General features: G+C 40.5%; 1 protein-coding gene across 1 annotated transcript in view; it reads left to right on the top strand.

The window, feature by feature from the left end:
• The window catches only part of LOC128215579 (mucin-16-like), a 29,164-nt gene that overhangs the window by 3,313 nt on the left and 158 nt on the right, over positions 1-25,693 (top strand). The window contains exon 2 of the mRNA XM_052922285.1: positions 4,167-25,669. Within this exon, the coding sequence (XP_052778245.1) occupies positions 4,167-25,669 (21,503 nt within the window). The remainder of the gene's footprint in view (positions 1-4,166; positions 25,670-25,693) is intronic.

The following is a 25,693-nucleotide window of genomic DNA, read 5'->3' on the forward strand; positions in this document are numbered from 1 at the left end:
AATAAAAAAAAGTTGTAAAAGCGGTAAATCTGCGAGAGTGCAGCTTTAAAGCCTACATATTTCTTAAACAACATTAAAGCCACGCTTGTATACATAAAACACAACAAGGAATACTTGATTGAACGTTTTTTTCGACAACGAAAAGTGTCGACAAATATGATAACGTTGCCCAAAAGTATGTTCAACATGTAATACGTAAACAAAAAACATCGAAATATCATAAATAGTGTTTATAGTATAACAAAGCACACGTTACACATCGATGCCTACGTGGACCATCGGTTAAGATCATGTCTTCAAGTACGGAGGTCCCGGGAATGAATGCTACTGCCGATCTTGATGTTATATGTTTATTTCTTGCGTGTTACGGTACCATATGTTAATTGCACCATACGTAAAACGCTTTACCATCTGTCATAAACACTACACCGTATGGAAAATATTTTTAAATCATCTCTGTACTACATATAGAAAATCAGCATCATATGTGAATTACATCTGCAGTGTATCATGAAAAACAATACTATTCTATATATATGTAAAATATGGGGAAAAAATCCGAATTTTGATTCGGGGTTCTTTCATCTCGTGTTGGGGTATACCTAAAAATCCATGGTCGTATTTGGTTGAAACTTCACAGTAGTGTTTGGTATAAGGCAATTTGGTATATGCCGTCCCTTTGCTATGTTTTTTTTTCAATAAAGTGAACATGGATATCGCTGTGAGCACTTTATCTCCAAAACACCTTCACCTGATCTGGATGTAACTTATCATGTAACATGGAGTTTATTGTCTTGTGCCCAAGCTGTGTATGTGGGGAATGATAGTCCTGTTGATTTTTGTAGAAGTTTCTGCCCGAATAAGTAACATCCTGTGTCATGCTGCGTGCCTGGTTCATCCATCCTGGGATACCTGTAGTTATCATTTTTCTTCATCTTTATATTTTCTTCTCGTTTTTCTTCTTCTTAAACCATTCTTTCCAAAGCAGATTTTCGAAACTTCTTCAAGAATTTGGATCTAACCTGGAGTAAATATAGATGGCATGTTTAAGTTGAGCACCTTGCAAAAATCATAACTCTTTGTTACTTTGCAACAAAGTAATATCCCATGTTCATTTCAATTTAACAATTTGTCTTGGGCATTACTCAAAACTATTTTAAGGAATTAATAGAGACTTTGAACAGTAAACGATGTCAATTTGACGTTTTATACAACATAAGACTTATAAGTGTTTTATAACTTTTGTTCTAATTGTTGCAGAGTAATCTCCCCTTGTTATTTTATATTCTTAAAAAGTTCGTTCAAAGCATAACTTGCAAACTACGAGTACTTGCAGATATAGAATAACAATTTGGTTATTTATAGACAGTCATTTGACCTTGTTCGCAGCGAAGTAAATTTAACTCTCCGTTATTCTCTGGCAAAGTTATTCGCTCTTTCTTCAAACAATTCTTTTTCTGAGACATAACACTATTGAAATAAAGTTAATTGAACTTTGAGCATTCATATACAACAATGAGATATTTTGCAGAGCATATGCATTTTACCTCTTGGGAACGTTTTTGCGAAGTTTTCTTCCCTTGAACTTTGATTTTTTTCCCAAATAATGATTTTCGAAAAGTTGCCTAAAGCATAACTTAGTACATTGTAACTACTTGAAGGATGGTAATGGAACTTTGGATTTTGATTGTGACAACATGTAGCTGTGAACAATACAAAAATGTCAATTATTTGGCTTTTTTGCTCTTTTTGCAATCCAAAGCTACGAAAAAGAATTCAACGGCAATTTTGACATTAATTGATAACAGTGTTAAAAGTGACCTGTTGCAATGTTATCTACCAGTTTCCATTGCTTTACCTCAAAATTATTGTCTTAAATAGTCCTCTGAAACTACGTGAAGGAATTTGCTATAAATCTTAACTTTGTACTGCATTGTTATCTGCCCTTGAATGATCTGTTTACTTTGATTTGGGCTGCTAAGAAAAAACAATAACATGTTATAGTTCCTTTTTAGTTTCTCACTTATTTAATTAGTTTTGAACACAAAAAATGTCCAAGATCGTAGTTGCAATTGCGTCTGTTAAATGGTTTGCAAAAACATAATGTATGTTGAATAGAAGTAAATAAAACGTAGAAGATGATTATGGTGGTGCTGCTGCTCCTGATAACGACGAACCAAATGCTGCTTATGTTGATGTTGTTGCTGCTGCTGCTGCTGCTGCTGCTGCTGGCACAACTAATTTCACATATGGTGTATGGCACAACTTATTTCACATATGGTGCATGACACAACTAATTTCACATATGGTGCATTGCACAACTAATTTCACATATGGTACAGATTTGTTTACATATGGTGCATGGCGCAAACATATCACAAAAGGTGTAGATTATCTACATGTGGTGCAGGCCTTGTTTTAAAATAGTTCCCACATGGTGCAGTTTTTATAACAAATGGTGCAGGTCTTACATATGGTACCGCAACACTTTTTATAGGTTACCTTTGTTTTTATTAGATTTTTTTGTTTATACTTTTATGTTTATAAAGATATTTCAACATATCTAAATTGTTTATTATTTGATTACTTAAATACCACAGTTTAAGGCCCTTGTACGTATCAGTGAAAAGAAATATATATATTTTTACATTTATTATTTATGTTTAAGGCATGCATTGGCAATTATTGCGTTTTTTATTTTATTCTTTATGTTATACATTTTCCAGCAACTACTCGAACAGTTTCTGGTGCACCAGAGTATCATACCACACAAACAAACTCGGTTAAAACCACTAGAACCACATCAATGTTTTGGGAAAGCACAGTTGACGATACAGTTATAACACCAGAAGAGAATTCAAAACTAAACACCGAAGCAAATGTTATGAAAACTATTCGAAAATCAACACAGAACCCCATACTGGAAACACCAATTATCGATGACATCAGTATTACAACACATGGCAAAGTCAATTTATACGAAGGAACTATGGACTTAAGTGAACAATATGCATCCACTCATTCAAGTACGGCATTAGAAGTTGATACGCAAAGCGACACTGAAATGCATAGTGTACCTATTTCTGCCCATACTATGGAAACATCGATAATTGACCGAAAGGGCCAGACTGCAATACCTAGAACCTCAGTAGGGGAAAGTATCTATAAGCAAGTGACAACCCAAAACGCGAACAGTGAGGGATCGACCTATCATAACATGAAAGATACCCCCGCCAACAACGAGACTACTCCGCAATATCATGGAAAGAAACCACAGGTGCAAAACACGTCTACGGAACATTCTCGTGCTGACACTGACAGTCAAGTCGGCATAACATCAGTGAGTGAAACAATCAGTTATTTCATATCTAACAAAGATCTATCCCAGCCAGTGAATACCCAAACATCATCGGATTATTTAACTAATGGTTTTCCAATGACTTACCAAACTAAAGATGGAATCCCACATACTACACGTGAAAACTCAGACGGAACAATACCTTTGACAATGCCTGCAAGGTCTACAACGCTTTTGCCAACACAAGAAAAAGTAAGTAAAGAAACATTTTCTACACAATCAGAAAACATTCCATACGACACCACACAATTTATTGAACAATCTACTGATATTGATGTCGAAAACAATACTATGAATATTTCAAATAATACATATGTCAATGATAGTTTGATCAATGACTTTAAAACCACAACCAATGAAGCAACCTCTGTTACGTCTTCACATTCCGTTATTTCCACCAGTAAAATTTCCCCTTACGATGAGAAACACGTCGGCGATATTCAATTAACAGACAGTGGTGATAGTTTTCCTTCGAACGGTATTTTGTCAACCAGAACTAAACAAACGGAAACAAAAAATAAAAATGGCGAATTATTAAGTACAGCAACTATGTATCAAACTAGTTCATTAGAATCTGTTTTGGGATATAACGTTCGTTCACCTGAACGCAAACTACTTTCAACAGATGATACAAGTACAGAACAGGCAGCTCTTTTTACAAATAATATCGAGCTGAATTCAACAACCGATGAGGAAATAACACCCGCAACAGACGTGCTCGAAACAAAGCCGCATACTCTATGGAATACAAGACAAATTCAAAGACACACTGAAACGAACAGTTTGTTCAATTCAATGTTACCAACAGCTAAACAAGAACCTACAATGTTGAATATAGAACATGCCGTCAGCACGACAACAGTGATGGGGTTTGTAGGTAAAGACGCTAATGCCGACCTAAACAATGCAACAAGCTTACATGCGGCCGATTCGACTGTGCGATCGCCCACAATAAGTCCACGCACTTCACAACACACTTCACAACATACCCAAAACTCAAAACAGAAACCAACAGAAAACTCAACTGAAGAATTCGTTCAAACCACTCAGAAGACATTAATTCTTGCAGACCAAGCACCAAACTTGTCAACGAAGTCAACAAATACGCACATCGATATCCTGGACGCAAAACAGACAACGTCGGAGGATTCATCTAAATTTGACCTTCAAACTGCCAAAACGCCACCAGCAATTACATATAACGAAAGTGCACCAGCGAAGCAGAAAACATCGCCTTCTGTTGTAAATCCAAACGATGAACATTCACATGATACAAGCGAAACAACAACGAGTGCATCGATCTTACCAATATTCAACGATTCCACGCAATTCACGTCGAAGACATATTCATCTGTAGCGACAACCTTGGATAATAATATTACACATAGAGCTACATCTGAAGCAATAGTGAGCGAAAACACAGCTTCTGATGTAAAGGCCTCAACGTCTGCGGCTTCTGGTACAATGTCAACAACTAAAGAATTTTCTGATTTTGAAAAAGAAGAAAGATTTTCTTTCGAAGCAGAGTTTTTTACAAAACAAGCATCCGCAAATTCATCCCCGATATTGGACACACATATGTTTGAAACGCCAGTACGTCCAAAAGATCCTGACACGACAACGAATACAACTGAAGCTTCGACGAGTAAGGTGTTGTCCGAGGTAACTTCAGATATAGACGAAACTATATTATTCAGCACGAGAATCAATGAAATATACAGCGAAAGTGGACAGAATAAACAACAAAGCAAAGAAACGTTAACGCAAACAGTTACATTAAATGATGTTACACATACAGATCAAACTAAGCCAAGCATAGCTGTGAACGATCCGGTAGCAGAAATCACAAACATAGTAGAAACATTCAGTTATACAAACTTGACGACCAGGCCTTTATCGTCTTCAAGAGAGATTGTACCAGATAGTAAAAGCAACATTCGAAACACGTTTTCATCATTGAGTGAAGGTGCTGGTTTAACAACATCATTTACTACAGATAAAATAACTTCAAATATAACTGAACAGACAACCTCAAATTCCGAAAATAATACAACAAAGAAAACAAACAATGAAACAACCGCAAATAGTTTCACAGAAAGTGAACATGTAAAAATAATTGCACAGACAACTTTAAATCCGGAAAAGAATATAACAAAGAAAACACACAATGGTTTAATTGAGCATAGCGTCACAGAAAGTGGACGTTTGGATATAACTGAACAGGCAACATTGACTTCTGAAAATAATTTAACAAAGAAAACAAACTATATATCAACCGTAAATAGTTTCGTACAAAAAGAGATCAAAGGCACGCAAACGACAAATGGCAAAACTGACGATTCTGACAGTTCTTATTACACATATCAAACTACTATGATTCTGAACACCAATACGCCATCGGTAGTTTCAACGGAGCCGAACTCACCATATCCGAGGACCGTACCTAACAAAACAATTGAGAATACTGGCAGTTCTTATATCATAACTCCTACTACTTCACTCATCAACACTAAAGTGCTACCGGTAGTTTCAACAGAGCCTATTGCTGAACCTCCGAGCACGGTTCATGACCAAAAAAGTCAGAACACTGGCATAAATTATAACAAAGTTCCAACAACTTTACTCATTAGCACCAACACCCCATCGGTGGTTCAAACAGAGACAAAGATACCACCTCTGAGCACCGTTCCGGGGCAAGCATCGGGAAATAATGGCATATCTTATAACACAAGTCCAACTGTTATACTCCCGAGCAAAGGAACGACATCGGTATATTCAACAGAGCCAAATGAACAGAATCCGAGCACCATTCTTGACCATGAAACTGAGGATAATGGCAAAATTGATAACAAAGGTCAGACTACTTTAATTCTTAGCACCGAAACTCCATTGGAAGTCTCATCAGAGCCGAATGTACCTTCTCCGGGAATTGTTCCTGCCCAAGGAACTAATAATAGTGCCAATTCATATATCGGAAGTCCGTCCTCTTTACTCCTGAGCACCGAAACTGCATCGGTATTTTCACCAAATACAAAGTTTCCAATCACTTCTCCTGATCTTCAAGGTGAGAATTCCGCAAGTTCTCATAACACAGGTCAAACCACTATACAACTGAGCACCGAAACTCCATCGGTAGTGTCAACTGAGTCTAATGAACAATCTCCGAGTACCGTTCTTGGCCAAGAAACTGAGAATTTTGGCACTTCTTATAACGGCAACGCAAGTCCGAAAGATATACTACTGAGCACCGAAACGCCTTTGGTAGTTTCATCAGTGCAGACTCCGGGAACCGTTCCTGCCCAAGGAACTGATAACACTGTCAGTTCTGGTAACGCTCATTTGACTACTAAGATCCTTGGCAACGAAAATACAGTATTTTCAACAGAGCCGATTAATCCAACTCCGAACACCGATTCTAAGCAAGAAAATGATAATAGTGGCATTTCTCATAGCATAAGTTCGACCACAATATTCCTGAGCACCGAAACTCCATTGGTAGTTTCACCAGAGCGGAATGCACCACCGAGAACCATTCCTGGCCAGGAAACTGAGATAAGTGTCAGTTCTAATAGCGGAAGTCCGACTACCTTGCTCCTGAGCACCGAAGCTCAATCGGTAGTTTCAACAGAACCGAATCTATGGAATCAATTAACAGCTCTTGACCAAGAAACGGAGAATACAGGCATTTCTGAAAACACAATGCCAACAACTATTCTTCTCGGCAACGAGACTCCATCGGCAGTTCAAACAGGGACGAATAAACCACATCCGACTTCCATTCCTGAGCAAAATGAGAACACTGGCAGTTCTTTATACACTAGTCAAACAACCAAACAACTCATCTCCGAAACACCACCAGTAGTTCCAACACACCCGAGTACATCACATGAAAGAACCATTCTTGACCATGACACTAATAGTTCTGACAGTTCATATAACAAAAGTCCAACCATTGTATTCATAAACAACAAAACTCCTCTGAAAGTTTCAACAGATCCGAACCAACCCTATAGCAGCACCATTCCTGACCTAGGAACTGAGAATACAAACAGTTTTGATAACACACGCCCTACTACTATACGCATGAGTAACAAAACGCCATCGGTAGTTTCAACAAAGATGAATGCACTACCTCCGAGCACCGTTCCTGATCAAAATACTGAATTTGGCAGTTCTTATCACATAAAACCGACTACTATTCTCAAGAGCACGATACCTCCATCGGTAATTTCAACACAAGCACTGCATGCACAGAATCCAGTCATAACTCCTGACCAACAAACTGAGAATACTGACATTTCTTATAACACAAGTCAAACATCTATATTCATGAGCATGGAAACTCCATCGGTAGTTTCAAATAAGTCCGATAAGCAATCTCCTAGCACCGTTCCGGGCCAAGAAGCTGAGAACAATGGCAGCTTTTATAACACAAGTCCGACAGATATACTCCTGAGTACCGAAACGCCATCGGTAGATATAACAGGACCGAATGCGAAGACACCGAGCACGGTTCCAGCCCAAAACACTGAGAATACGGGCAGTTCTGGTAACAAACACTTGACTACTATTATCCTTGGTACCAAAACTATAGAAGTTTCACCAGAGCCGAATAAACCACCCCCGAGCACCGTTTCTCAGCAAATGAATGAGAACAGTGACAGTTTTCATTACATACATTCGAGCACTATATTCATGAGCACCAAAACTCCATTGGTAGTTTCATCAGAGCGGAATGCACCACCGAGAACCATTCCTGGCCAGGAAACTGAGATAAGTATCAGTTCTAACAGCAGACGTCCGACTAACTTGCTCCTGAGCTCCGAAACTCGATCAGTGATTTCAACAAAACCGAATGCAATGAATCAGTTCACAGGTCTTGATCAAGAATCGGAGAATACTGGCATTTCTGATAACACAATCCCAACTACTATTCTTCTGGGCAACGCAACTCCATCTGAAGTTCCAACATACTCGAATGCACTTACTCCAAAAAAAATTCCTGACCAAGAAAATGAAAATACTGGAAGTTCTTTTGACAGAAGTCCTTTTATATTTATGAGCACTAAAACTCCATCGGTAATTTCAACAGGGACGAATAAACCACATCCGACTTCCATTCCTGACCAAACTGAGAACACCGGCATTTCTTTAAAAACAAGTCAAACAACTAAAAATCTCATGTCCGGAACACCATCGGTTGTTCCAATAGACCCCAGTACATCACACGAAAGCAACGTTCCTCACCAAGTTACTGATAATACAGGCAGTTCATACAGCAAAAGTTTAGCTGCTGTATTCCTAAACAACAAAACTCCTTTAGTAGTTTCAACAGATCCGACCCAACCCCCCAGGAGCACCATTCATGGCCAAGGAACTGAGAATACAGGAAGTTTTAATAACGCAAGTCCTACTACTATACGGATAAGTAGCAACACGCCATTTGTAATTTCAACAAACCTGTATGCACCAAACCCGAGCACCATTCCTGATCAAGATAATAATAATAATACTGACAGTTTTTATCACATAAGTCAGACAACTATTCTCAAGAGCCTTGAACCTCCATCGGAAATTTCAACACATGAACCGAATGCACAAAATCAAATCACAGCTCACAAAACTGAGAATACTGACAGTTCTCATAACGCTGGTCAAACTATTGAGCTTCTGAGCACCGAAACGCCACCGGTAGTTTCAACTGAGGTCAATGAACAATTTCCGAGCACCATTCCGGACCAAGAAACTGAGAATAATGGAAGTTCTTATAACACAGATATAAGTTCGACAGATATACTCCTGAGCACCGAAAAACCATCGGTAGTTTCATCTGAGTCCAACGAACATTTTCAGAGCACCGTTCCGGACCATGAAACTGAGAATAATGGCAGTTCTGGTAACAAACATTTGAATACTTTAATCCTTGGCATCGAAACTGCAACGCACCCGAATAAACCAACTCCGAGCACCGTTTCTGAGCAAGAAAAGGCTGATAGCATTTCTATTAACACAATCCAAACTACTTTTCTACAGAACAACGAAACTCCATCGGTAGTCTCAACAGAGAAAAATGCACCTACTCCAAACAGCGTTCCTAAGCAAGAAAATGAAAATACTAGCAGTTATTTTTACCTAAATTTGTCAACGATACTCATAAGCGCTAAAACTTTATCGGTAGTTTCAACAGAGACGAATGATCGACATCCGACCAACGTTCCAGACCAAACTGAAAAGACCGTTAGTTCTTTTAACAGAAGTCAAACTACCAAACAACTTATCTCCGAAATACCAGAAGGAGTTCCAACAGGCCATGAACAGAGTTCATCACATGAAAGAATCGTTCCTGACCAAGAAACTGATCATACTGGCAGTGCATATAACAAAAGTCCAACCGCTGCATTTATAAACAACAAAACTCCTTTGGTATTTTTAACAGATTCGAACCAAACCCCTAGGACCGACGTTCCTGACAAAGGAACGCAGAACACAGGCAGTTTTTATAACACAAGTCTAACTTCTATACGCATGAGTAACAAAATGCCTTCGGTTGTTTCAACAAAGCTAAATGAACAACCTCCGAGCACCGTTTCTAATCAAGATACTGATAATATTGGCACTTATTATAAAATGAGTTCGACTACTATACTCAAGAGCACGGAACCTGCAGCGGTAGTTTCCACACAGCCGAATGTACAGACACTGAAGACAGTTGATGACCACGAATTAGAGGATACTAGCAGTTATTTTAACACATATCTAAATACTATATTTCAGATCACCGAAACTCAATCGATACGTTCAACAGAGCCAAATGAAAAATATCCGAACATCGTTCCTGAACAAAACACAGACAATAGCAGTTCTTACAACACACAACCAACTACAATATTCCTGAGTACCAAAATACCTTCGGAAGTTTTAACACAGCAGAAGTCAACACCTTCGAGCACTGTTCATGGCCGGGAAACAGACAATACTGGCGATCACTACAAAACAAGTCCAACAATTATATCCTTGGACACCGAACCTACACCGATATTCTCAACAGAATCAAATGAGCCATATTCGAGCACCGTTCCTGCCCATGAAACTGAGAAAACCGACAGTTTTAATAACAAAAGTCCGACAAATAATCTCCTGAGCAACAAACTTCAATCGGTAACATCAGCAGATCTCAATGCATATCCTTCTAGTACCGTTCATGACCAGGAAACTGAGATAGCTGGCCGTTTCTATAACACAAGTCCAACAACTATACTCCTGAGCGCCGAGACGACAGAGGTAGTTTCTAAAGAGCGTAATACACCGACTCAGAATACGGTTTCTGATCAAGCAACGGAGAAGAGTGTGGGTTCTTATAACACAAAACCTCCGAGCACCATTCCTGACCAAGAAACTGAGATTTCTGACAGTTATTATGACACAAATCCAACAGGAGCACTCCTAAGCACTCAAACATTATCGGTAATATCCGCAGATCCGAATTTATATCTACCGAGAACTATTTCTCAAGAAACTGAGAATATTGGTAATCCTGATAGCACAAGTCCAACTTCTTTACTCCTGAGCACCGAAACCCCATTGGAAGTTTCAACAGAGCCGACTGTTCCGACTCTGGGCACCATTCCCGACCGAGAAACTGTGAATACTGCCAGGTATGATAACAAACGTCCGACTTCCACTCTTTTCGGTACAGAAACCCCACCGGCAGTTTTAAACGAGACAAAGGCACCAAATCCAGGGACAGTTTCTGAGCAAAGAAATGAGACCAGTGGCAGCTCTTACAACACAAGTCCACATTCATCACTCTTAAGCACCGAAACCCCATTGAAAGTTTCATCAAAGCTGAATGGATCTTCTTCAAGCGCAGTTCCTGACGAAATAGCTGAGAATAGTGCGAGTGTTAAAAGCAAAGGTCCGACTACAATACTCCTGAAAACCGAAACTCCACCATTGAGATCGACAATGTCTAATGGTCCGACAACGAATACTGTTCCTGACCAACAAACTGAGAATACTAAACGCTCGTACAACACAAGACCAGCACAAATTCTCCTGAACACCCAGATTCCATCAGTTATTTCAACACAGTCGAATGCATTACCTCCAAACACCGACCAAGAAACGAAGACTAGTGGTAGTCTAAATAGCATAAACCCAAGTACTATACTTCCGAGCATCGATACTCTATCTGTGGTTTCATCAGAAACGAATGCACAGACTCCGAATACCGCTTCTGGTCAAGAAACGCATAATAATGGCACCGTTCAGGACCAAGAGACTGAAAGTACTGACAGTATTTATAACACAAGTCATAACACAAGTCAAGGAACTATATTCATGAGCACCGAAATGCCATCGGATTTGTTAACAGAGCCCAATGTACCACCTCCGAGCACCATTTCTGACCAAGAAACTGAGATTCCTGTCCCTTCCTATAACACGATTTCGACTGCTATACTCTTGAGCACCGGAGCTCTATCGGATGTTCCAACAAAGTTGAACGCACCGCCTACGAACGACGCACCGAACAAAGAAACTGAGACAACTAGAAGTTCTCCAACTTCTTTACTCCTGATCACCAAGATCCCATCAGTAGATTCAACAGATCTTAATGAATCACCTACGAGAACCGTTCCTGGCCAAACAACTGGAAACTCTGGCATTACTGGTAACACAAGACTAATTTCAAAACACCTAGGTACCGAAATTTCATCGGTTGTTCCAACTGACCCGCTTGCACCGTCTCCGACATCGCCCGAACATGCAACTGATAAACTTGTTAGTTCTGATAACCCTCATTGGGCTACTCTACTGCTGAGCAACAAAACTGCATTGGGGTTTTCAACAGAGCAAACTGCTGTAGCTCCTAGCATCGTTCCTGAGCAAGAAACTGATAGTAGTTACAGTTTTTATAATACACATCCTACTGCTTTACCCCTGAGCACCAACACGCCATCGGTAAGTTCAACAGAATCAAACGTACTACCTACGGGATCCTTTCCAGAAGAAGAAACTGAGAGAACAATTGTTCCTGTTATATTCTTGAGCACAGAAACACCATCGGGTGTTTCAACAGAGTCGAATGCACTTTATTCGAACATTGCTACAAACCAGGAAACTGAGAAAACTGGAAGTTTTGAAAATACAGTTCCAACTACTATACGGCTGAGCACTAGAACACCACGAGAGGTCTCAACATATTCGAATGCACCACATACGAGCACCGTTTCTGACCAAGCGACTGAGAAAAATGGCAATTCAGATAGCAAACAAAGTCAAACAATAATGCACCTGAGAACCATATCTGCATCGGTAGTTTCACGTCCAAGCACCATTCCTGACCAAAAAACTGCAACTTCTGTCAGTTTGTTTAACACAAGTGCGACTACTACACTCTTAAGCAACGAAACACCATCGGGTGTTTCAACAGAGACCAAAGGACATCCTACGAACACCGCTCCCGACCAAGATACTGAGAAAGCGGGAATTTCTGATAACACAACTCCAACTATTCTAATGCTAAGCACCGTTATTTCATCAGTAGCTTCAACAGAGTCGAATACTTCCCCTCTTAACATTTTTTCTGACCAAGCGACTGAGAATACTGGCAGTTCAGATAATTCAAGTATAATTACTTTACACATGAGCAACAAAAACCTTTCGGTAGTTTCATCAGAGCCGAATACGCCTTCACCGAGCAGCGGTTCAGACAAAGCAACTGAGAATACTCACATTTCCGATACCATTAGTATAACTATATTACAGATGAACACCGACACGCCAACGGTAGTTTCAAAAAGGCCGAATTCACCACCACCGAGCACCGTACCTGGTTACGGAACTGAAAGCACAGACAGTTTTTTTAAAACAAATCCAACTTCTACACCTTTGAACCCTAAAACGCCACCAGTAGCTTTAACAGAGCCGAATGAATCAAATAAGAACACCCATACTGACCAAGAATCTCAAAAAACAAGAACAAAAACTATACAACTGAGCAGCGGAACTTCATCGGTAGTTCCAACAGAGTCAAAAGCACCTCATTCGAGCACCACTCCCGACGAAGAAAGTGAGAAAACCAAAAGTTTTGATACCACATCTCTGACTTCTTTACTGCCGAGCACCGAAATTCCATTAGTAGTTACAACAGATTCGAATCCACATCCTCCTGGCACCGTTTCTGACCAAGCAACTGGCAGTTCTGATAACACACGTCTTACTTCTATACAACTAAAGAGCGAAACACAATCGCTAGATTCAACAGTCAAGAATGGACCCTCTCTCAGCACTTTGCCGAGCGTAGAAACTGCGACTTCTGTCAGTTCTTATTACACAGATGCGACAACTCTATCCTTTAGCACTGAAACATCATCTGATGTTTCACTAGAGTGGAATGCACCTCATAGGAAAACCGCCCCCAAACAAGAAACTGATAAAAACGGAGGTACTGATTACACAACCCCAACAAATATACTTCTTAGCACCGAAATTCCACCGGCTATTTCAACAGAGCCGAATGCACCTCCACCGAGCACCGTATCTGACCAAGAAACTAAAACTACTGGCAGCTTTTATATAACAAGGCCAACCACTATACTACTGAACAACGAAACGTCACCGGTGGTTTCAACAAAACCGAGCAATGTTGGTGGCAAAGAAACTAAGACTACTGACAGTTCTTATATCACTAGTTCAAAACCTATACTCCTCAATACCGTAACATCATCGGTAATGTCAGCAGATTCGAGTAATGTTCCTGAAAAAGAAACTGAGACTTCTGGCAGTTCTAATAACACATTTCGATCATCTTTTCCCCCTAACATCGAAGCTCCATTGGTAGTTTCAATGCAGTCAAATGCACCATCTACGAGTACCGTTGGCGATCATGCAACTGATAATGCTAGTAGTTCTTATAACCCAAGTACGGCTATTATACTGATGAGCAAAGATTATACATCGGTAGTTTTATCAGAGTCCAATGCATCAGCTCCAAGCATCGTCCCAAAGCAGGATATTGAGAGTTCTGACAGTATTTATACCACAAATCCAACTTCTAAACACCATAGCACCGAAACGCCAGGGCTGTTTTCACCAGAGTCGAATAAACAATCTACGATCTCCCATCCAGAACAAGCAACTCAGAATACTGGCAGTTCTTATACCACAAGTTCAAAAACTATACTACTCACCACCGAAACGTCATCGTTAATTTCAGCAGATCCGAGCAATTTTCATCAAAAAGAAACCGAGACTTCTGACAGTTCTTATAACACAATTCGAACAACTTTTTCCCCTAGCACCGAAACTCCATTGTTGGTTTCAATAGAGCCAAATACGCCATCTACAAGTACCGTTACTGATCATACAACTGATAATGCTGGTAGTTCTTATAACCCAAGTCCGTCTACTGTACAGCTGAGCAACGATAATACATCTGTAGTTTCTTCCGAGCTCAATGCATCAGCTCCAACCATCGTTCCAAAGCGAGATATTGAGAGTTCTGACAGTTTTTATAACACAAATCCAGCTTCTATACCCATGAGCACCGAAACGCCAGCGCTGTTTTCAACTGAGTCGAATGAACCATCTACGAAATCCCATACTGAGCAAGCAACTCAGAACACTGGCAGTTCTTATATCACAAGTTCAAAAACTATACTCTTCAGCACCGAAACGTCATCGGAAGTTTCAGCAAATCCAAGCAATGTTCCTGAAAAAGAAATTGAAACTTCTGGCAAATTTTATAACACGATTCCAACAATTTTAGCCCTGAACTCCGAAACTCCATTTGCAGATTTAAAAGAGCCCAATGCATCATCTACGAGTATCGTTACTGACCATGCAACTCATAATGTTGCCAGTTCTGAAGATATAAGTCCGACTACTATTTCGCTGAGCAACGGTAATACATCGGTTCCATCAGAGCCAAATGCATCAACTGCAAGCATCGTTCCAAAGAAAGATACTGAGAGTTCTGACAGTATTTATAACACAAGTCCAACTTCTATACATGTGAGCACCGACACGCAATTTGTAGTTTTAACAGAGGCGAATGCACCTCCTTCGAGCACCTTGTCTGATTTAGAAACAGAGACTACTGTCAGTTCTATTAACACAACTATGACTTCTGTACTCGTGAGCACTGATAAACTATCGGGTGTTTCAAAAGTGTCGAATGCACCTCATACGAACACCATCCCCGACCAGGAAACTGAAAAAACGGGAAGTTCTGATAACACGAATCCAACTTCTTTACAGCTGAGCACAGAAATTCCACCATTAGGTTCAACAGAGTCAAATGCACCACATCCAAACACCGTGACTTCCAAAGTGACTGAAAATACTGGCAGTTCAGATAAGACAAGTCTAATAAGTGTATCCCTGAGCACCGAAAACACATTGGTTGTTTCAATAGAGCCCAATATAACATTTCCGAGTACCGTTCCCGACCATGGAACTGATAATACTGGTAGTTCTAATGACCAAAGTCCGATAACTATACCACTGAGCAACGAATCTACATCGGTAAATTCAACAGAGACTCGTGTACAAGCTAAAAGTACCATTCATGAGCAAGAAATTGAGAGCACTGACTTTATTTATTACACTCATCCAAATTCTTTTCCCCTGAGCACCGAAACACCATCGGTAGTCTCAAACGAACCGAAAGCATCACCTACAAGCATACTTGTTGAACCAGATACTGAATCTAACGAAACCAATCTGACTGGTAATCTAATGAGCACTGAAACACCTTCGGGTGTTCCGACAGAGTCGAATGCACCTCCTCGCAACACTGCTCCCAAAAAAGAAACTGAGAAAACAAGTAGTGATGATACCACAACTCTGACTACTTTGCTGCCGTTCACAGAAATTCCAACTTTAGTTTCAACTAATTCGAATGCATTACCTCCGAGCAACGTTTCTGATCAACCGACTGAGAACATTGGCAGTTCTGATATCCCAAGTCTCACTACTATGCACCTGAACACCAAAACTACATCGGTAGCTTCAACAACCCTGAATGAACCACGTCCGAGCACGTTGCCTGCACTAAAAACTGACACTACTGTCAGTTCTTACATGACAAATGCGACTACTATACTCTTGAGCACAGAACATACAGCTGTTTCAAAAGTGTCGAATGAACCTTATACGATCACTGCTTTCGACCAAGAATCTGAGAAACCTGGAAGTACTCATAACACAACTCCAATTACTAAACTACTAAACACCGAAATACCATCTATATTTTCAACTAATTCGAATGCATTACCTCCGAGCAACTTTTCTGATCAACCGACTGAGAACATTGGCAGTTCAGATATCACAAGTCTAACTTCTATGCACCTGAGCACCAAAACTACATCGGTAGATTCAACAAACCTGAATGAACCACGTCCCAGCACCTTGCCTGAACTACAAACTGAGACTACTGTCAGTTCTTACAAGACAAATGCGACTACTATACTCTTGAGCACAGAACATACAGCTGTTTCAAAAGTGTCGAATGAACCTTATACGATCACTGCTTTCGACCAAGAATCTGAGAAACCTGGAAGTACTCATAACACAACTCCAATTACTAAACTACTAAACACCGAAATACCATCTATATTTTCAACTAATTCGAATGCATTACCTCCGAGCAACTTTTCTGATCAACCGACTGAGAACATTGGCAGTTCAGATATCACAAGTCTAACTTCTATGCACCTGAGCACCAAAACTACATCGGTAGATTCAACAAACCTGAATGAACCACGTCCCAGCACCTTGCCTGAACTACAAACTGAGACTACTGTCAGTTCTTACAAGACAAATGCGACTACTATACTCTTGAGCACAGAACATACAGCTGTTTCAAAAGTGTCGAATGAACCTTATACGATCACTGCTTTCGACCAAGAATCTGAGAAACCTGGAAGTACTCATAACACAACTCCAATTACTAAACTACTAAACACCGAAATTCCATCTCCAGTTTCAACTAATTCGAATGCATTACCGACGAGCAACGATTCTGATCAAGTGACAGAGAACATTGGCAGTTCAGATTACACAAGTCTAACTTCTATGCACCTGAGCACCAAAACTACATCGTTAGATTCAACAATCCCGAATGAACCACGCCCGAGCACCTTGCCTGAACTAGAAAATGAGACTACTGTCAGTTCTTATATGACAAATGCGACTACTATACTCTTGAAAACCGAAACTATTGCTGTTTCAAAAGTGTCAAATGCATCTTATACGAACAATGCTTCCGACCAAGAAAATAAGAAAACTGAAAGTACTGATAACACAACTCCAACTACTGATCTGCTCAGCACCGGAATTCCATTAGTAGTTTTAACAGAGTCGAATAAACCACTTCCAAACACCGTGTCTGACCTAGTGACTGAGAACACTGCCATTTCAGATAAGACAGGTCTTATAACTATTCAACTGAGCACCGAAATGCCGTCGGAGGTTACAGCAGAGCCGAATGTATCATCACATAGCACTGTTCCTAACGAAGCAACTGAGAAAACTCGCATTTCAGATTACACAAGTCAAACTTTTATTCACTTGAGCACCGAAACGCAATCAGAAGCTTCAACAAAGCCGAGTGCACGACCACCGAGCACCATTCCTAAGAATGGAACTGAACGCACAGTTAGTTTTTATAAAAACAATCTAACTTCTATACCCTTTAGTCCCGAAACGCCAACAGTAGTTTCAACACTTCCGAATGAACCATCTACGAACTCCCATCCTGACCAAGCAACTCAGAACACTGGCAGTGATTATATCACAAGTTCAAAAACTATACTCTTCAGTAACGAAACGTCATCGGTAGTTTCAGCAGATCCGAGCAATGTTCCTGAAAATGAAAGTGAGACTACTGGCAAATCTTATAACACAATTCAAACAACTCCAGCCCTGAGTACCGAAACACCATTGGAAGTTTCAATAGAGACCATTGCACCATCTCCGAATACCGTTACTGACCATGCAACATATAATGCTGATGGTTCTGATGACCGAAAACCGACTTCTATTTTGCTGGGCAACAATACTACATCGTTAGTTTCAACAAAACCCAATTCAACAGCTCCAAGCACATTGCCTGATTTAGAAACTGAGACTACTGTCAGTTCTTTAAACGCAACTATGCCTACAATATTCTTTAGAACCGATACACCATCGGGTATTTCAACAGTGACGAATGCACATCATACACCATTGAGTCCCAAAACGCCATCAGTAGGTTCAATAGAGCAGAATACACCACCATCGAGCACCGTTCCTGACCAAGGAAATGAAAGCACAGGCAGTTCTTACAATCTAACTTCTATACCCTTGAGCACCGGAACGCCAACGGTAGTTTCAATGGATTCGAATGAACCATCTACGAACTCCATTCCTGACCAAAATACTGGCAGTTTTTATATCACAAGTTCAGAAACTATACTCTTCAGCAACGAAACGTCATCGGTGGTTTCAGCAGATCCGAGCAATGTTTCTGACCAAGAAACTGAGACTGCTGGCAAATCTTATAACACAATTCAAACAACTATAGCCCTGAGTACCAAAACTCCATTGGAAGTTTCAATAGACACCATTGCACCATATCCGAGTACCGTTACTGACCATGCAACTAATAATGCTGATGGTTCTGATAACCCAAGTCCGACTTCTATTTTGCTGAGCAACAATACTACATCGCTAGTTTCAACAAAACCAAATGCATCAGCTCCAAGCACATTGCCTGATTTAGAAACTGAGACTACTGTCAGTTCTTTAAACACAACTATGCCTACTATATCTTTGAGAACCGATACACCATCGGGTATTTCAACAGTGACGAGTGCACATCATACACCATTGAGTCCCGAAACGGCATCAGAAGGTTTAATAGAGCAGAATGCACCACCATCAAGCACCGTTCCTGACCAAGGAAATGAAAGCACAGGCAGTTCATACAATCTAACGTCTATACCCTTGAGCACCGGAACGCCAACGGTAGTTTCAACGGAATCGAATGAACAATCTACGAACTCCATTCCTGACCAAGAAACTCAAAATACTGGCAGTTTTTATATCACAAGTTCAAAAACTATACTCTTCAGCAACAAAACGTCATCGGTGATTTCAGCAGATCCGAGCAATGTTTTTGACGAAGAAACTGAGACTGCTAGCAAATCTTATAATACAATTCAAACAACTTTAGCCCTGAGTACCGAAACTCCATTGGAAGTTTCAATAGAGACCATTGCACCATATCCGAGTACCGTTACTGACCATGCAACTAATAATGCTGATGGTTCTGATAACCCAAGTCCGACTTCTATTTTGCTGAGCAACAATACTACATCGCTAGTTTCAACAAAACCAAATGCATCAGCCCAAAGTACATTGTCTGATTTAGAAACAGAGACTTTTGTCAGTTCTTTAAACACAACTATGCCTACTATATCTTTGAGAACCGATACACCATCGGGTATTTCAACAGTGACGAGTGCACATCATACACCATTGAGTCCCGAAACGGCATCAGTAGGTTCAATAGAGCAGAATGCACCACCATCAAGCACCGTTCCTGATCAAGGAAATGAAAGCACAGGCAGTTCTTACAATCTAACGTCTATACCCTTGAGCACCGGAACGCCAACGGTAGTTTCAACGGAATCGAATGAACAATCTACGAACTCCATTCCTGACCAAGAAACTCAAAATACTGGCAGTTTTTATATCACAAGTTCAAAAACTATACTCTTCAGCAACAAAACGTCATCGGTGATTTCAGCAGATCCGAGCAATGTTTTTGACGAAGAAACTGAGAATGCTAGCAAATCTTATAATACAATTCAAACAACTTTAGCCCTGAGTACCGAAACTCCATTGGAAGTTTCAATAGACACCATTGCACCATATCCGAGTACCGTTACTGACCATGCAACTAATAATGCTGATGGTTCTGATAACCCAAGTCCGACTTCTATTTTGCTGAGCAACAATACTACATCGCTAGTTTCAACAAAACCCAATGCATCAGCCCAAAGTACATTGTCTGATTTAGAAACAGAGACTTCTGTCAGTTCTTTAAACACAACTATGGATACTATATTATTGAGAAACGATACACCATCGGGTATTTCAACAGTGACGAGTGCACATCATACACCATTGAGTCCCGAAACGCCATCAATAGGTTCAATAGAGCAGAATGCACCACCATCGAGCACCGTTCCTGACCAAGGAAATGAAAGCACAGGCAGTTCTTACAATCTAACGTCTATACCCTTGAGCACCGGAACGCCAACGGTAGTTTCAACGGAATCGAATGAACCATCTACGAACTCCATTCCTGACCAAGAAACTCAAAATACTGGCAGTTTTTATATCACAAGTTCAAAAACTATACTCTTCAGCAACAAAACGTCATCGATGATTTCAGCAGATACGAGCAATGTTTCTGACCAAGAAACTGAGACTGCTAGCAAATCTTATAACACAATTCAAACGACTTTAGCCCTGAGTACCGAAACTCCATTGGAAGTTTCAATAGAGACCATTGCACCATCTCCGAGTACCGTTACTGACCATGCAACTAATAATGCTGATGATTCTGATAACCCAAGTCCGACTTCTATTTTGCTGAGCAACAATACTACATCGCTAGTTTCAACAAAACCCAATGCATCAGCCCAAGGTACATTGTCTGATTTAGAAGCAGAGACTACTGTCAGTTCTTTAAACACAACTATGCCTACAATATTCTTGAGAACCGATACACCATCGAGTATTTCAACAGTGACGAATGCACATCATACACCATTGAGTCCCGAAACGCCATCAATAGGTTCAATAGAGCAGAATGCACCTACATCGAGCACCGTTCCTGACCAAGGAAATGAAAGCACAGGCAGTTCTTACAATCTAACTTCTATACCCTTGAGCACCGGAACGCCAATGGTAGTTTCAACGGAATCGAATGAACAATCTACGAACTCCATTCCTGACCAAGAAACTCAAAATACTGGCAGTTTGTATATCACAAGTTCAAAAACTATACTCTTCAGCAACGAAACGTCATCGGTGATTTCAGCAGATCCGAGCAATGTTTCTGACCAAGAAACTGAGACTGCTAGCAAATCTTATAATACAATTCAAACAACTTTAGCCCTGAGTACCGAAACTCCATTGGAAGTTTCAATAGAGACCATTGCACCATATCCGAGTACCGTTACTGACCATGCAGCTAATAATGCTGATGGTTCTGATAACCCAAGTCCAACTTCTATTTTGCTGAGCAACAATACTACATCGCTAGTTTCAACAAAACCCAATGCATCAGCTCCAAGCTCATTGCCTGATTTAGAAACTGAGACTACTGTCAGTTCTTCAAACACAACTATGCCTACAATATTCTTGAGAACCGATACACCATCGAGTATTTCAACAGTGACGAATGCACTTCATACACCATCGAGTCCCGAAACGCCATCAGTAGGTTCAATAGAGCAGAGTACACCACCATCGAGCACCGTTGCTGGCCAAGGAGATGAAAGCACAGGCAGTTTTTACAATCTAACTTCTATACCCTTGAGCACCGGAACGCCAACGGTAGTTTCAACGGAATCGAATGAACAATCTACGAACTCCATTCCTGACCAAGAAACTCAAAATACTGGCAGTTTTTATATCACAAGTTCAAAAACCATACTCTTCAGCAACGAAACGTCATCGGTGATTTCAGCAGATCCGAGCAATGTTTCTGACCAAGAAACTGAGACTGCTAGCAAATCTTATAATACAATTCAAACAACTTTAGCCCTGAATACCGAAACTCCATTGGAAGTTTCAATAGAGACCATTGCACCATATCCGAGTACCGTTACTGACCATGCAACTAATAATGCTGATGGTTCTGATAACCCAAATCCGACTTCTATTTTGCTGAGCAACAATACTACATCGCTAGTTTCAACAAAACCAAATGCATCAGCTCGAAGCACATTGTCTGATTTAGAAACTGAGACTACTGTCAGTTCTTTAAACACAACTATGCCTACAATATTCTTGAAAACCGATACACCATCGAGTATTTCAACAGTGACGAGTGCACATCATACACCATTGAGTCCCGAAACGCCATCAGTGGGTTCAATAGAGCAGAATGCACCACCATCGAGCACGGTTCCTGACCAAGGAAATGAAAGCACAGGCAGTTCTTACAATCTAACTTCTATACCCTTGAGCACCGGAACGCCAACGGTAGTTTCAACGGAATCGAATGAACCATCTACGAATTTCATTCCTGACCAAGAAACTCAAAATACTGGCAGTTTTTATATCACAAGTTCAAAATCTATACTCTTCAGCAACGAAACGTCATCGGTGGTTTCAGCAGATACGAGCAATGTTTTTGACCAAGAAACTGAGACTGCTAGCAAATCTTATAACACAATTCAAACGACTTTAGCCCTGAGTACCGAAACACCATTGGAAGTTTCAATAGAGACCATTGCACCATCTCCGAGTACCGTTACTGACTTTGCAACTAATAATGCTGATGGTTCTGATAACCCAAGTCCGACTTCTATTTTGCTGAGCAACAATACTACATCGCTAGTTTCAACAAAACCCAATGCATCAGCTTCAAGCACATTGCCTGATTTGGAAACTGAGACTACTGTCAGTTCTGTAAACACAACTATGCCTACTATATCTTTGAGAACCGATACACCATCGGGTATTTCAACAGTTACGAGTGCACATCATACACCACTGAGTCCCGAAACGCCATCAGTAGGCTCAATAGAGCAGAATGCACCACCATCGAGCACCGTTCCTGACCAAGGAAATGAAAGCACAGGCAGTTCTTACAATCTAACTTCTATACCCTTGGGCACCGGACAACCAACGGTAGTTTCAACGGAATCGAATGAACTTTCTACAAACTCCTTTTCTGACCAAGAAACTCAAAATACTGGCAGTTTTTATATCACAAGTTCAAAAACTATTCTTGTCAGCACCGAAACGTCATCGGTGGTTTCAGCAGATCCGAGCAATGTTTCTGACCAAGAAACTGAGACTACTAGCAAATCATATAACACAAGTCGAGCAACGTTAGACCTGAACACCGAAAATCCATTGGTAGTTTCAATAAAGCCAAATTCACCACTTCCGAGAACTGACAATGCAACTGATAAAACTGGTAGTTCTAATAATCCTAGTCCGACAACAATACAACTGAGCAACAATACTACATCGTCAGTTTCATTACAGCCCAATGCAACAGCTCTGAGTACCATTCATGAGCAAGATATTGAGAGTACTGACACTAATACAACTACCATAACCATGAGCACCGACACCAAATTGGCAGTTTCAACAGAGTCGAATACCTCTCCTACAAGCATCCATCCTGAAATAGAAACTGAGACTACTGTCAGTTCTTATAACAACAGTTATACTGCCAAGCTGCTGAGCACCGAAACACCATTAGTTGTTCAAACAGAGTGGAAAGCACCTCCTACGAAGATCGCTCCTGACAAAGAAACTGAGAAAACCGGAAGTTCTGATACCACAACTCTGACTTTTACACTGCCGAGCACCGAAATTCCATTGGTAGATACAACAGATCCGAGCACCGTACCAGTCCAAACAACGGTGAATATTGACAGTTCTGATAACACAAGTCTTTTTAATATACACATAAAGACTGAAACTCAATCGGTAGATTCAACAGTCCAGAATGAACCCTTTCCGAGCACCTTGTCGAACCTAGAAACTGGGTCTTTTGCCAGTTCTCGTCACACAAATATGACTACTATACTCATGAGAACCGAAACACAATCAGTTGTTTCAACAGAGTCAAATGAACCTCCTACGTACACATCTCCCAAAGAAGAAACTGAGAAAACTGATAGTTCTAATAAGACAATTCCAAATTATATACTGCTTCGTACCGATATTCCATCAGCAGTTTCAACAGAGTTGAATGCACTTCTTCCAAACACCGTTTCCGGCCAAGTAAATGAGAATACTGGCAGTTCAGGTAGGACAGGTCTAACTTCTACACACCTGAGCATCGAAAGTTCATCGGTAATTTCAACCGAGCCGAATGCAACTTCACCTAGCACCGTCCCTGACCAAGCAACTGAGAATACTCGCAGTAAAGATAGCACAAATCTAACTAGTATGCACCTGAGCACCGACACACCATCGGTAGGCTCAACAGAGCCGAATGCACCACAACAGAGCACCGTTTCTGATCAAGGATCTGAAAGCACAGACAGGTTTTATAAAAACAATTTAACTTCTTTATCACTGAGTCCCGAAACGCCAGCGGTAGTTTCAACAGAATCGGGTGCACCACCACTGAGCACCTTTCTTGATCAAGTAACTGAAAAAACAGACAGTCTTTATGAAAAAAGTCCGACTTCTTTACCCTTGAGTCCCGAAACGCCATCGGTAATTTCAACAGAGCAGAATGAACCATCTACGAACTCTCAACCTGACCAAGAAACTCAGAATACTGGAAGTTTTTATATCACAAGTTCAAAAACTATACTACTGAGTACCGAAAGGTCATCGGTTATTTCAGTAGTTCCGAGCAATGTTCCTGGCTCAGAAACTGGGAGTTCTGGCAAATCTTATAACACTATTCCAACAACTAAGGCCCTGAGCACCGAAACTCCATTTAAAGCTTCAAAAGGGCCCAGTGCATCCTCTATACGTACCGTTACTGACCATGCAACTTATAATACTGGTAGTTCTTATAAAACAAGTTCGACTAGTATACAACTGAGCAACGAGACTACATTGTCAGTATTAACAGAGTCCAATGAACCATCTCAAAGTACCATTCAGCAAGAAATTGAGAGTACCGACAGTTTTAAGAACAGAAATCCAACTTACTTACCCTCGAGCACTGAAACGTCATCGGTAGTTTTAACGGAGTCGATTACACCTCCTACGAGCATCCGTGCTGAAATAGAAATTGAGACTACTGTTAGTTCTTATAACAACGATTATACTGCTACTATGCTGGGAACTGAAGCACCATCGGGTGTTCCAACTGAGTCGAATGCACCTTCTCCGAACACCGCTCCCGACAAAGAAACTGAGAAAACTGGAAGCTCTGATACCACAACTCTTACTTCTTCACTGCTGAGCACCGAAATTCCATCAGCAGTTTCAACAGATTGGACAGCACGTCCTCTGATCACCGTTCCTGACCAAGCAACTGTGAATACTAGTAGTTCTGATAGTACAAGTCTAACTACTATACACCTGAGCACCGAAGCTCCATTGGTAGGTTCAACAGACACGTATGGA

Source organism: Mya arenaria, chromosome 2, assembly GCF_026914265.1.
Source record: "Mya arenaria isolate MELC-2E11 chromosome 2, ASM2691426v1".
Lineage (NCBI taxonomy): Eukaryota > Metazoa > Mollusca > Bivalvia > Myida > Myidae > Mya > Mya arenaria.